Source organism: Rana temporaria, chromosome 6 (assembly GCF_905171775.1).
Source record: "Rana temporaria chromosome 6, aRanTem1.1, whole genome shotgun sequence".
Lineage (NCBI taxonomy): Eukaryota > Metazoa > Chordata > Amphibia > Anura > Ranidae > Rana > Rana temporaria.
This window is the reverse complement of record NC_053494.1, coordinates 3711926-3725724: the sequence shown is the minus strand read 5'-3', so window position 1 is coordinate 3725724 and position 13799 is coordinate 3711926. Positions and strand designations below refer to the sequence as shown.

General features: G+C 44.6%; 1 protein-coding gene across 1 annotated transcript in view; it reads right to left on the bottom strand.

Annotated features, from left to right (window-relative positions):
* LOC120942827 (uromodulin-like) overlaps positions 1 to 13458 on the bottom strand; it is a 40668-nt gene extending 27210 nt beyond the window's left edge. Inside the window, exons 1-4 of the mRNA XM_040355753.1 lie at positions 13450 to 13458; positions 10948 to 11137; positions 5259 to 5453; positions 1525 to 1539 (exon numbers count right to left, since the gene is read on the bottom strand). Of these exons, the coding sequence (XP_040211687.1) occupies positions 1525 to 1539; positions 5259 to 5453; positions 10948 to 11137; positions 13450 to 13458 (409 nt within the window). The remainder of the gene's footprint in view (positions 1 to 1524; positions 1540 to 5258; positions 5454 to 10947; positions 11138 to 13449) is intronic.
* Between the last annotated feature and the right edge of the window lie 341 nt (positions 13459 to 13799).

Genomic DNA, 13799 nt, shown 5'->3' with positions numbered 1-13799 from the left:
AAGAAGCCGTGACAGCCTAGTGCTGTAGGGCTCCATTTGTAGGCAGGTCTCTCATATTGACTAGTATGACATGCATATATATGCAAATTATGATTTCAACCTGCAAGGGGGCACATTTTTAGACTTCCTCAAGGAGAATTGACTACCGCTTTAAGGGAATGGTTTTCAAGCTGGAAATGATATAAGGATAAGTGTGTACCAAATATTCCAATCTCCTTGCTGCTTTTATCAGCTGCTGAAAGTTTTGAAGGCAAATCAAGACTTTTAGCACACAATTATCCTGATTCCAATTCCAGCTCATGTGTTCATGTTCTCCAAAACCCATTTTCCTAAGCCTTTTTCTAAGCCCTAATGAAGGGGGTGGGCTAAGTCCTCCAAAACTCATCAAGATCATTGCATGCTTTGGTGTAAAACCTTCTATTTGGAATTTAACATTCTAATGTAGTGCTCCAAACCTTTTATATAAGTCTCTACATCTATCAATGTTACGTTTATAAAATGAAATAAAGACTACCGTATTTGCCAGTGTATAAGGCGACCGGGCGTATAAGACGACCCCTTAATTTTACTTTTTTTTAAGATTTTTTGCCAGTATTCACCGTATAAGACGACCCCCCCTTCCGAGGCTTCCAACGCTTCATATTTCTACCTTCTGGAGCCATATTCTTCTTCCTTCTTGCTGGAGCTGGAGCCAATCATGGCGAGCAATGTATTCTATTAATGAATACAAAGCCTGCTTAGATTGGCAGAGGCTGTAACATCATCAGCCCACGCCTCTATGACTCTCAAAGCCAATCCGAGCCGGCTACAGAGGTTGTTAATTCAATCCGAGCAGGCTCTGTATTCATTCTCACATCGCTCACTGGGATTGGCTAAGCGGAATATACTGTATGTAGCCGAAGCTACATACAGTATTACTGCACATCCAGCGGGCATGTGAGCAGCTGACCCGGCATATAAGAGGACCCCTGCTTTTTGGCCATTTTTTTTAAGTGTAAAAGGTAGTCTTATACGCCAGCAAATACAGTAATTTAAGTAGAAAAAAAAATAGATAGTTCTACCCGGCCATTGACCACTTCTGCGTCTGTTTTGCATGAAAATCGGTCTCATCTCAAGCAGTAAACTAGATCTAGTGACCTACAAATTTAATTAATCTTTTGCACTTTGATGCAGGGGCCACAAATACAGATTCAAAATGTTGCACAGACTTTAACTGACACAATGCCTGATTTGTATCTATATATTTATCACTAATTTGCTTAAAAAATGTCCCTTAATAATTTTTTCAGTCGGAATGAATAGGAAACACCCAAAGCTGAAAAGTTATCACCAAGATTGATGTCATTCTGTAGAAAACAAACTAAAGTTAAAGCAGAAGTTTTGTTCTGTAAATCTCGGGGGCGGGGACCGTATTGAATTTCATCTATAGACCGGTGATCTCTACACATAATAGGAAGATAATAGAACTGTAATATTTACATATAATAAAAAAAAAAACACAAAACTATCATGCATTGGGCTTACCTGGTTTGTCCAACCCTACAAAAAAAAGAAAAAAGTACATTAGATTGTGTTCCTCGGCATGTATCTCTTGCAATTAGCAAATCATCATTCCAGATAAAGTGACATTTTGTGACAATGATAATTATAAAGTATCATTTAGGCCCCATGCACACGAGACGCTGGTAAACTCGAGTTCAGAGGCATTCGGGCATTTTTTTCAACTGCCCCTGAACACATTTAATGTTATCCTATGTGTCCATGCACACATTCACGTTTTTTTGGGTTTTAAAGCAGTTGGGTTTAGGCTCGTTTTTTCAGACACAACATTTTGGGTTCAGTCGCAAAAGTTTTTGCGTTTCAAAGCTTTGGGAGGGTCTACAATGTCTTTGTTATGAACGCTGATAGCCGTAAACACGGTAAAACGCAGCTAAACGCGGCAAAACGCCGCAAAATTCGCGGCAAAAACAGGTGTTTTAAACGCCGGTTTTTGTCTTTGAAAACTTGAGTTTACATGTGTTTGCATTTGCTTCTCGTGTGCATGGGGCCTTACACTCTACCAACAATACAATGCTCACATTCCACTCTACATGATGCTGTACTACGCATTGTTAGCATTGCATTCATACAGGATTGAAGTCCGTACTTTAAAAAACAATAAATTACAGTGGAATTTGAGGACTTTAAACATTAACAGCAATGGAAAAACTATAGACATAGCATGTTCTATAACCTACCCTCTAGCCACCTCCTATAGACCCAACAAGCAATCAGTTTTGTATGTAAAGTATGCCCGCTCAGAGACATGCGCTTCAAAAAGTCTCTTATAGACTCTCTTGTGGATCTCCAATGTCATAAAATGTCACACCTGTATAAACCCCTGAATTCCAAGCTTGCCAAACCGGTACATTCCAACACAGCAACATCGTGGAATAAGGACTTACATCCTCGGAGGCATTCCATCGCATCTTAGCTGGCTATAGCACTACCTGCGCATTTGTCACAAACTAATTTTGCCGTGAGCAACAATACAACATAATGCAGCGGGCATATATACCTCACCTAACGCAACCATAGTTTCCTGACCGCCAACACTGCCCCTTGTGCTATAAATGCAGGCCCTCTCTGCTACACAGGCTATGGTCCTGTCCCTCCATCTCATGCTTTTGGAATCTGGTAGAGCTACTGGCCGCCACGGTTACAGGACTTCCACCTTTGCAGGGACATATACTCTCTACTTTTCAGCTCTTTGGATACTCCCCTTCCCAGCCAGCTAAGAGCGCAAATCAAAACCATCCAGTCCAACAAACTATGGTTAACCACATGCTACATGGCGGCCAGAAGGGCCATTCTTAAACATTGGAAAGCTTGCTTCCCACTGCTATCAAAGACATCAAAAACGTTTTGCTGAACTTACTACGGAAAAAAAAGCTGGATTTAATTTCAACCCATAATTGTAAAACACGTACTGGGTAATCCTCAAAAGAGATACGACGGCGTATCTACTGATACGCCGTCGTATGCCTGTTTCTAACTATGGAACTGATCCACAGAATCAGTTTTCCATAGTTAGGCAGAAGATCCGTCATGTGTAAGGGACTTACACTGCCGGATCTTAGGATGCAGTACCGCATCCGTCGCTGGGGGCATTTCGTGTCGAAATGCCGCCTCGGTTATGCAAATTAGCACTTACGGAGATCCACAAAGCTTTTCAGCTTCGTTTTTTCTCCCTAAGTTTTAGTTTGCATACGCAAAATTAGGGCTGCTTTTACAAAGTGTAACGTTAGTACACCATGTAAAAGCAGACCCTTCTGTCCAGCGACGCGATTTTTTTTTTGTTTTGAATTTTTTTTTTTTCGCCGTATCTTTTTTTTTTCCCGACGCAACTTTATTGACCCGTCGTGATCCACAAAGCTCGGCGTAACGTAATTTTGCGCTATGCACGTCGGGAAAATGACGGCACGAGCATGCGCAGTACGGCTGGCGCGGGAGCGTGCCTCATTTAAATGGGAATCGCCCCCATTTGAAGAGGAACGTCTTGCGCCGGCTGAATTTAAGTTACACCGCTGCAAATTCCCAGGTAAGTGCTTTGTGGATCGGGCACTAACTTGGGAAATTTGCGGTGGTGTAACTTAAATGGAAAAAGTTAAGTTACGCCGCCTGGCTGAGGATTTGGCCCTTAGCTTTCATCACAAATGGGACTTAGGCCCCGTACACACGACCAGTTTCCTCGGCAGAATTCAGCTTCCGACCGAGTTTCTGGCTGAATTCTGCCGAGGAAACTGGTCGTGTGTACACTTTCGGCCGAGGAAGCCGACGAGGACCTCGGCGAGGAAATAGAGAACATGTTCTCTATTTCCTCGTTGTTCTATGGGAGCTCTCGGCCCGCCGAGGTCCTCGGCGGCTTCAGGGCTGAACTGGCCGAGGAACTCGACGTGTTTGGCACGTCGAGTTCCTCGGCCGTGTGTACGAGGCCTTATACATAGAGAGAATGAATGAATGAATGACTTGTATAGCGCTACACATGCGAACTGAATCGCCTCTAGGCGCTTTTTGCAGCCAGTGTCTTCCTGGCTGGTGCGGTCATTTACCTTGTAGGATCTTGACACACATATATTCTGGGCCAATTTGGACAAGATCCAATTAACCTACCAGCATGTCTTTGGAGTGTAGGAGGAAACCAGAGTACCCAGAGAAAACCCACATAGACACAGGGAGAACATGCAAACTCCAGGCAGATGGTGTCGTGGTCGGGATTCGAGCCAGTGACCCTTTTGCTGCTAGGTGAAAGTGCTAACCACTACAACACTGTGCTGCCCTCATTTCTTAGAATTAGTATGCAATGTCTTTTTGATTTGATTTGTATTGATTTCATGTTTTGATTTGTATTGATTTTATGTTTTACAAAACAAATGAAAGAATATACCAATAAATTGTACCAGATGACAACTGGCAAGCCAATAGACTACAACAGTACACACTGACAGACAATAGTCAAAGGCACAGACTGACAAAATGATACACTATAAAAATCTGTTTCTTTTTGTAGAACAATATAAAAGAGAACACTAACATGAGTCTGTGCTGCTCTCACAGTGGCCAACTGCTGTAAAAGGTTCTTCTACTCTATACTACCACAACCATATCTCCATTCCTTCTCTCTCAACCACAATGGGGAGATATGAACTCTTAGGCCCCGTACACACGGCTGAGGAACTCGACGTGCCAAACACATCGAGTTCCTCGGCCAGTTCAGCCCTGAAGCCGCCGAGGAGCTCGGCGGGCCGAGAGCTCCCATAGAACAACGAGGAAATAGAGAACATGTTCTCTATTTCCTCGTCGAGCTCCTCGTCGGCTTCCTCGGCCGAAAGTGTACACACGACCAGTTTCCTCGGCAGAATTCAGCCAGAAACTCGGTCGGAAGCTGAATTCTGCCGAGGAAACTGGTCGTGTGTACGGGGCCTGAGAGGGGCTCCTTTTAATACCAGAGGGGGTGGGGGATAGAAAATTTTACAGGATTACAGCAAAATTATTGTCTTAATGGTGGTCACATGGCTCCCAGAAGATGTTTTGGAATCTGAAACGCCAAAAAACACACCAAAAATACGGATTCATTATTACCTAAATTTAACAAATCCATTAATACTGATCTGAATTTAACATTGTCCAAATATTGAGAATGACTGTATTAGGCAAGTGATAGGAGAGGACCTGTCAGAGTTAGAATTATTCATATACAGAGAGATGGTAAAACTTACCAGTAAATCCCAATATCTGAAGAGAAAGTGACGTATTCCCCTGAGCATTCAGAATCCAGGATCCCGCAGCTGGACTTTTTACCAAATGGGAAATTGGAATAGCATAATTATAGTAGTAATAGTAATAGTAATAATAGTAATAGTAGTAATAGTAGTTGTAATAATATGGATTTTTTTCAAATGATAATGTGTTTCCTAAAATAATAAAGAATAAATAAAAACAATTTAAATACATTTATACATTGAAAACAAGGCTAATAAATGTATTTTGTTATCACATATTTTTAAGTCTAATATTCAACCAATATCATTCATATAGGAGAAGTGGACAGACTAAAATGTTTCTTTGGTTGAAGAATTTCAGATAAAAGCTGTGGTGGCAAAATGGGCTGTATGCAGAGCACACCGCCATTTTGCCCTGTGCTAAAAAGCACAGAATTCATCTTAATGAAATAAACCATCTTAAAGATAAATAAGTTCACTCACCATCCATTCTCTGCCCATCCATTCAAGTCAAGAGACCTCACCAATTGTTCTCAGTCTAGCTCCCAGTCATGACTGGTCTGCCGACGCCCTCACAGGCAGTTTTATTAAAGACCCAGCAGGAAGTGATGTCACAACATGTGACCTCCTCCATAGGAAGTGAGCTCACAGGGTGTGAGCTCCACCCAGCAGATGCCCATATACGGAAACCCTTCCAACAGGGATTCAATACAGTAATATAACAATAACAAAATAATACAACAACACCACAATGAATAGAAATACATACAATGAATACAATACAATGAATAGAAATACATACAATGCTGGCTAAAGTCTTAGGGGCGTGTCTGGGCAGGGAGTGCATGTGCCTTTCCTGACTCCAGAAACGATCACAAGCTCTCATATTAAACACTGATAGAATCCTTAATCTGCGCCATTCCATAGAATAATGCATATTCAGATTATACCCTTATTAAAGGTGGAATGGAGGCTATCTACAGGCGTACGCTACAAATCCCAAGCCCTGCTGATCAGACATGACCCAGATAAGAGCGCACATCTGTCCATAACCACTAGTGTGCTTGCGGAGTGAGCGCATCCGCTCCTCAACGATCGTCGGTGCTAAATGCACAGAGGGCCCCTCGCCGGCGGACATATGCCCACGCCGCAAACATCACACTTCAACCTCAAGACATTTTCTACTACCAGACAAGATTCAACCAGCCTCAGACTGCCCCAGTCAGTTCTATTTAGAGCGGGTTGCAGAAGTACTAAAGTTGTGTGCCATTATGACAATACATAATAAATACACCTTCAAATTTCCACCAGAAAGCTAAAAGTGGAAATCCAAAAAACAACAAATTCTACAAACTCCTCAACGTGTATGTATTGATTTCATGTCATCCACAAAATATTACATTCATAGCAATCTAAGCTGGCTAGATGCCTTACGACATATTAATAATTATAATATACACAGTAATAGCAATGATATATGAATTGTTTGCTGTGTAGCAGAAGGGCTTCTATGGCCAATGTCTTTTAATAGAGATGAACCTTCTAATTTAATGATTAACTGGGCACTGATTTGGGCTCCTTTTGTTTTTTCAACATTCTGCACCATTTTTAGACGAGGATATGGAGAAGGGGTAAGTATTTTGCCAGAGTCCTAATAGATCTAGCGTAGGGATGAGCTTCGTATTCAAATCGAACTCATGTTCGACTCGAACATCGTATGTTCGATCGTTCGTCGAATTACGAAAGTTTTGGGCCGTTCGCACCAAATTCGAGTTGCGTTTCACAGCCCATAATTCACTGCGGCATCGCAGTGCATTGCTAGCTGATGATTGGCCAAGCATGCACTATGAACCGTATGCTTGGCCAATCACAGCTTGCAAAAAACTGAGAGCCATAATTTGCCAAAGCCAGGGTGGCTTTGGCCATTTATGGCTCAGGAGGTTTAGTACACGCCCCACACTATAAAAGGCCGCCTGCAGGTTGGCCTTGTGTAGTGTGTTGCGGTGGTTAAAAGAGAGAAGACAGAGAGAGAGAGAGAGAGAGAGTCATTTTTTCTAGGTAGATAGAGCAGGCAGGCAGGCAGGCTAGTCAGTTAAAGGCAGGTGATTGTGCTAGCTGCAGTATTCTCACGTGGTGTACTGCCTGTGTCCTCTGCAGTTTGCACCTAAAACTACGTGGTGTGTACTGCCCGTGTCCTCTGCAGTTTGCACCTAAAGCTACGAGGTGTGTACTGCTTTTGTCCTCTGCAGATTGCACCTAAAGCTACTTGGTGTGTACTGTCTGTGCTATTTTTCTCAGTGATTTTCATCCATATTGCAGGGACCAGACATTACATTAAAGCCGCAAGCAGTTTTAAATGACTTTTTTCTTATAGTAATCTCATTTTGTGCAGGGACAGTTCTAAACACGTGCCACTACTATAGACACCCAGCAGGTACGATAGTTAAAGGAATTTTTCATTTTTTTTTTCACTTTAAGCATCATTAAAATCGCTGCTCCAGAAAAAAACAACAGTTTTTAAAACTTTTTTTTCCATTGATACATGTTCCCTGGGGCAAGACCTGGGTTCTCAAAGACGTTTTACGACAATAATTTGCATATTGGGCTTTAAAATTAGCACTTTTGAATTCGAACTTTCGAGTCCCATAGACGTCAATGGGATTCTAAATGTTTGCGCGAACGGTCGGCCCGTTCAAAGGTTCTGGTGCGAACCGAAAGGGGGGGGTGTTCGGCTCATCCCTAATCTAGAGCATCCCTGAGTACCTGTATTGAAATGTTTTGAGGTTAGTATACAGTGCCTTGAAAAAGTATTCATAGCCCTTAAAATTTTCCAAATTTTGTAATGTTACAGCCAAAAATATAAATGTATTTTATTGGGATTTTTATCGGTGGCCTCGTCGGGTCCGGCGTCCGTCTGCGGCTTCGGGTGTCCTCTTCGTCGGGGTCCGGGGTCCGTCTGAGGGCTTCGGGTGTCCTCTTCGTCGGGTCCGGCGTCCTTCTGCGGCGTCCTCGCGTCCTCCCCGCTCGTTTCCCGCGCCGAGTTTGAATACTGCGCCGACATATACAGAGCGCAGTACACTCGTGTATTGTCGGGCAGGCTCGGCAACTCTCGCGCTCACGTCCTGTACGTCCAGGACGTGAGCGTGGAAGGAGCCGAGACTGGCCGACTACTATACCCAAGTGTACTGCGCTCGGTATATGTCGGCGCAGTATTCAAAACTTGGCGCGGGAAAGCGGGTATCGGCGTATACCGCGCACCCGCGATTTTGCCCTGATTTTCAGGGCAACAAAAGTGCGCGGTATACGCCGATAAATACGGTATTTGGAACATACACATGTAGAGAAAAGTGAAGAATTTTCCTGGAGTCTATAAGCACCTGTGTTAATGGACTTGTGTTCACTTTCAATGGGTTTTTGCATCTTTATGCAAGTTTATGAAAAGGCGCCCCTTGAAAACGTAACTAAACGAAACGTACGTCGGCGGCGGTACCTGGTCACGTGTACTATGCCCTACGTCACTTCCGGATCGTCTGGAGAGTGTCAGCAGCTGGTGGAACGCACGCCGCCACAGAGGTGGGAGAGCCAGTGTTTTTTTTTTAATCAAAGCTTGCAGCCCCAGTGCTGGGAGAAGGGCACTTTTTATGTGAGTAGCCAATTGGCTGGTGTTTGCTCTCTGTTTGTATTCTATGTTCTAAAATCTCAACATTTCGAGGGTGAGGTATCGTACATGCTCCAGTCCATTTATATGTCTGCAAGCATTATCCTGCTCAAGCGCATCTGACCGACTTTTTTTCACTACAGAGGTCAACCAGGTCTGGTAAGCACAATTTACTACTTGTGCACATTGGGTGTCATACTAATTATCCAGGTGGTGGAAGATCAATTAAGTTTGCACGACCGGAGATGGTTTTTGTATCACAGCAAGAAATATATCTTGAGGATATTCGAGCATTGATGTTGTATCTTTGTTTGCACCAATGGGACTTTATTATTTACTATTCATTTATTGATTGATTTATCACGTACAACAGGACACATTTTTATTAATTTACTTGTTGTTGCATATTATAGGATTAGTTGCGTAATTACATATTACTCTATAGCGCCCCCAGTACACTTTTTAGCACGTATCAGATAGAAGTCACATACACTTCATCACTTTCTAGGGGAGCAGCTTAGCACACAGTGGGCCAGATTCAGGAACATCAGCGGATCTTTGGTCCGGCGCAGTGCATCTTTTTTACACTGCGCCGGAGCAGCGCAGAGAGGCATGCTAGTGATTCAGGAAACTTTTTTCCTGTCTCTTGCCCCGGCGTGGCGGATTTTACACGGCGTAAGGCGGCGTAGCGCGGCGTAAGGCGGGGTAGAATAAAATGGGTGGCTCCCTATGCTAATGAAGCGGGGAGCGTGGCGCAGGGGTCACGCCGGGGCGCATCTTAGACCGCACATGCTCAGTGACATCCAGGGGTAAATGCCCCAATCTGCACATGCTCAGAACTGCGCCCCGGCGTGATCCCTGAGCTCCGCCGACCCACTACCAAAGCCCAGTCCCTGAATCAGCCCAGACTTCCGCCCTGCAGGTGCAAATGTATTGAAGCTTTTTTTTTCCAAGCTAGGTGGTTTGCATTGTGGTGGGGCAGTTATGGCTGATGAGGAATCCTCAGGTGGGCGGATGACCAATTTCAGCCCAGAGGAGAGGGCTGTAATTATTGAGGGCCTCTCCCAACATGGGGACCGCCTCTATGTGTTGTCCAGCAAGTGTTGTTGCTCAGGTCGTTTGTAACGCTGCTGCTTTAGCTGCTCTCCAGCTGACCTCTGCAAGTGTGGTGTAAAGTTACCCCTGCTTTATAAAGGGTAACTTTCCGCTGCAAACCAGAGTTACACGCACCGGGAGTAGCCTGCGCCGGCAATTCGTAATTTGCTGAATTGGACCAACTCCCTCATTTGCATATTTAAAATAGAAAAACCAGGGCCGCGCTAGTTCAGACCAGCGTAAATGGGCGCCCACGCCGCACCGGCGTGGAAAGGTCCAAACGAAAAAAAAAATCTACGTTACGGCGTAATATTGTTTGCTGAATACGGCGCGGAGATACGCCGGCGCAAATTGGCATTTACGCCGCGCATCTCAGTCTACACCGGCGGAAATTGTTCCTGAATCTACCCCATTGTGTGTTTGGGACCTTTACACGGGCACTCAAATTGTTCAATAATATATATAAACATATTTTTTTGGGCACAGAATAATTTTTTATATATGACAATGCAATATCTGCTTGAATCAGGTCACATGTTGGTGAGAAGTGGGTCAGCTCCGGTTTAAATGTACTTATCATTGGATTCTGAAGGATCTCAAATGTATTTCAAACTGATCTGACACAATCGTCAAGTCCATCAATAAAGACCCTTAGAATGAACAGGATTCAGGGCCATTAATGCATTAAATGTGTTCACATCTCAATTTTCTGTGAAGAAGAGAAGAATTCCCTTGTATTAAGTTTGGGTTTGACTTTTTAAATAATGTGATACCCGCTGACTCTCACTTTCTGTGAATTTTGGCAGTAAGGATTCATTTTAATTTTATCGTAGAAATGGTGGACATCGGTTTTATCCTCTTACATTTGTTGGAAATGATGCAGTATATATACATTCAGAAACTCTTACAGTAAATCTACAGACATGAACTTACCATTCGGATCAGTAAAATGAATACTGAATCTGTCATCTCCTGTGATCAGTAAATATGATAAGGAAGTTGGAACATTAAACGTGTCATTATATGTGGCAGTATCTGTGTCAGTGACATTGACGTTGATGTTCAGGATGCGCACAGATGAATTTAGAGGTTTAGACAATAATAATTCCAATGAGCGATATACCTGCCAAAAATAGGAGAGAAATAAAACATTGTTTAAAGAAAAAACACACAGAACATTTATAAAGGAATACATTTATGGGCACAAACCCTTTTCTATAGTTAAAACCCCCATTTATTTCTTATACACACACAAATGTAACAGTCTATCTTAGTACATCAAGGGCTAAAGATACCATTGAGTTATGATAATTGGTGCCTTGTCCTATAATAATTTGTCTGGTGGTCACTATTGAGATGACTCTGGATTAGCCCAGACCTTAGGCCCCGTGCACACGAGAGGATCGATCCGCTGAAATTGATCCGCGGATCGGTTTCAGCGGATAGATCCGCTGGTGTGTACGATCCAGCGGATATTTATCCGCGGATATATTTCGGGCCGACCGATTTCCAGCGGATAAAAATTTCTTAGCATGCTAAGAAATCTATCCGCTGGAATCGGCTTCAGCGGATCGATCCGGTGGTCTGTACAGACTCACCGGATCGATCCGTCCGAACCCATCCCTCGCATGCGTCGTAATGATTCGACGCATGTGTGGAATTCCTTATATGACAGCGTCGCGCACGTCGCCGCGTCATCATCGCGGCGACGGCGCAACACTTCATCGCGATGGGAATTCGGCGCGGATTTCGATCCGATGGTGTGTACACTCCATCGGATCAAAATCCTTAGAGGATTTATCCGTGGAAACGGTCCTGAGGATCGTATCCGCGGATAAATCCTATCGTGTGTACTAGGCATTAGAGTTCCATATACTGGTCTGGGAACCACCAAGCAGTGCTGAGTTGGGCATTCCCACAGTCTTGAGATTGTGTAATATAGATAAGCTACAAAACCTACAATGCAGAACTATGAGACATTTAGGGAGGGATTTAGCAAACATTGAGATTATATAGATAAAAACATATCAATTCCCCGAGCCTCGTCTCTTTTGGTTTAAAGTGGATGAAAAGCTGTAGACTTTTCCACCGACTGCATCACAACGCAGAGCTCCACATGTGCAGGGCGCTGCTGTCTCTCCGTGTTATTCCAAAAGTTCTTTGGTGTGGGCCTTTTTTGAGACAAGTGCATCAGATCGCACAGCTGCTATTTGCAACATATGTCGCAAGCGTATCTTGCGTGGCCAAAACATCACCCGCTTGGGCACCACATGCTTGACCAGTCATATGTCGACCTGCCATGCCGTTAGTTGGCAAGCGTACCTCAAAGACCCACACCAAAGAACAAAGCGGACCTCCCCTTGCCCCTCTTCAGCTGGGAGCTCCAACCCCACTAGACCCTCAGTCCTCTCTGAAGCCTGCACTGATAGGACTAAAGGTGTAGAATTAGGTGTGTCACAGCCGAGTACTTGCAGGAAATCTACTATCGGTACACCAACGTCAGATTGTACCAGGCAAATTTCCCTGCCCCAGCTGCTGCAGCACTGAAATAAGTTTTCTCCCAGCCATCCACATGCCCAGCGGTTGAATGCTAGCTTAGCTAAATTGCTAGCACTTCAACTGCTGCCTTTTCAGTTGGTAGATTCTGCCCTCTTCTGTGAGTTTGTGGAATGTGCGGTACCTCAGTGGCAGGTACCCAAACGCCACTTTTTCTCACAGAAGGCGATTCCGGCACTCTACCGTGGTAAGGTATAAGATAAGGTGCATATTACCACTGACTCATGGTCCAGCAGGCATGGACAGGGACGTTACCTCTCTTTCACAGCGCATTGGGTGACTCTGCTGGCAGCTGGGAAGGATCCAGGACAAGGTATAGTAGTGTTGGAGGTTGTTCCGCCACCACGCCTCCAAAATGCTACTACTGGTGATTGTGACACACCTCTCTCCTCCACCCCCTCCTCTTCCTCTGAGGCCTCTTTCTGTGCTGATGTGTCCTCTGAACCAGCGGTGCTCCATAGGCAATCAAGGGGCTACGCAGGTACGCATGTAAAGTGATGCCATGCGGTGCTTGAGGGACAGGAGCCACACTGGGGCAAAGGTTCTGTCAGCTCTGCAGGGGAAGGCTCAGAGGTGGTTGATGCCACGCCAGCTTAAGCCAGGAATGGTGGTTTGCGACAATGGCACCAACCTCCTCTCCGCCCTGCGACAAGGACAACTGACCCATGTGCCCTGTTTTGCTCATGTCTTTAACTTGGTGGTGCTGCAGTTCTTGGGAAGGTACTCGGGCTTACAGGATGTCCTGAAGCAGGCCAGGAAACTCTGTGTGCATTTCCGATGGTCATATAATGCCAGTGCTTGGCTGGCAGACTTCCAAAAGGAATACAACCTGCCAAAGAACCGCCTAATCTGTGACATGCCCACCAGGTGGAACTTTACGTTGGCCATGCTTCAGCGGCTGTACACGCAGCAGAGGGCCATCAATGAGTATCTGTGCCAATATGGCACCAGAACAGGGTCAGGGGAGCTTGTTTTTTCCCCCATGCCAGTGGGCCATGATCAGGGATGCATGCACTGTCCTGCCATCATTTGAGGAGGCCACAAGGATGGTGAGCATTGACAGTGCATGCATCAGTGACACTGTCCCTCTTATCCACCTGTTGGAGCACACCCTACGTGGAATAATGGACAGGGCCCTTGAGGCAGAACAGAGGGAGAAAGAGGAGGATTTCCTTACCTCTCAAGGCCCACTTTATCCAGACAGTGTTCCTGCTTGCCCGTCTATCACA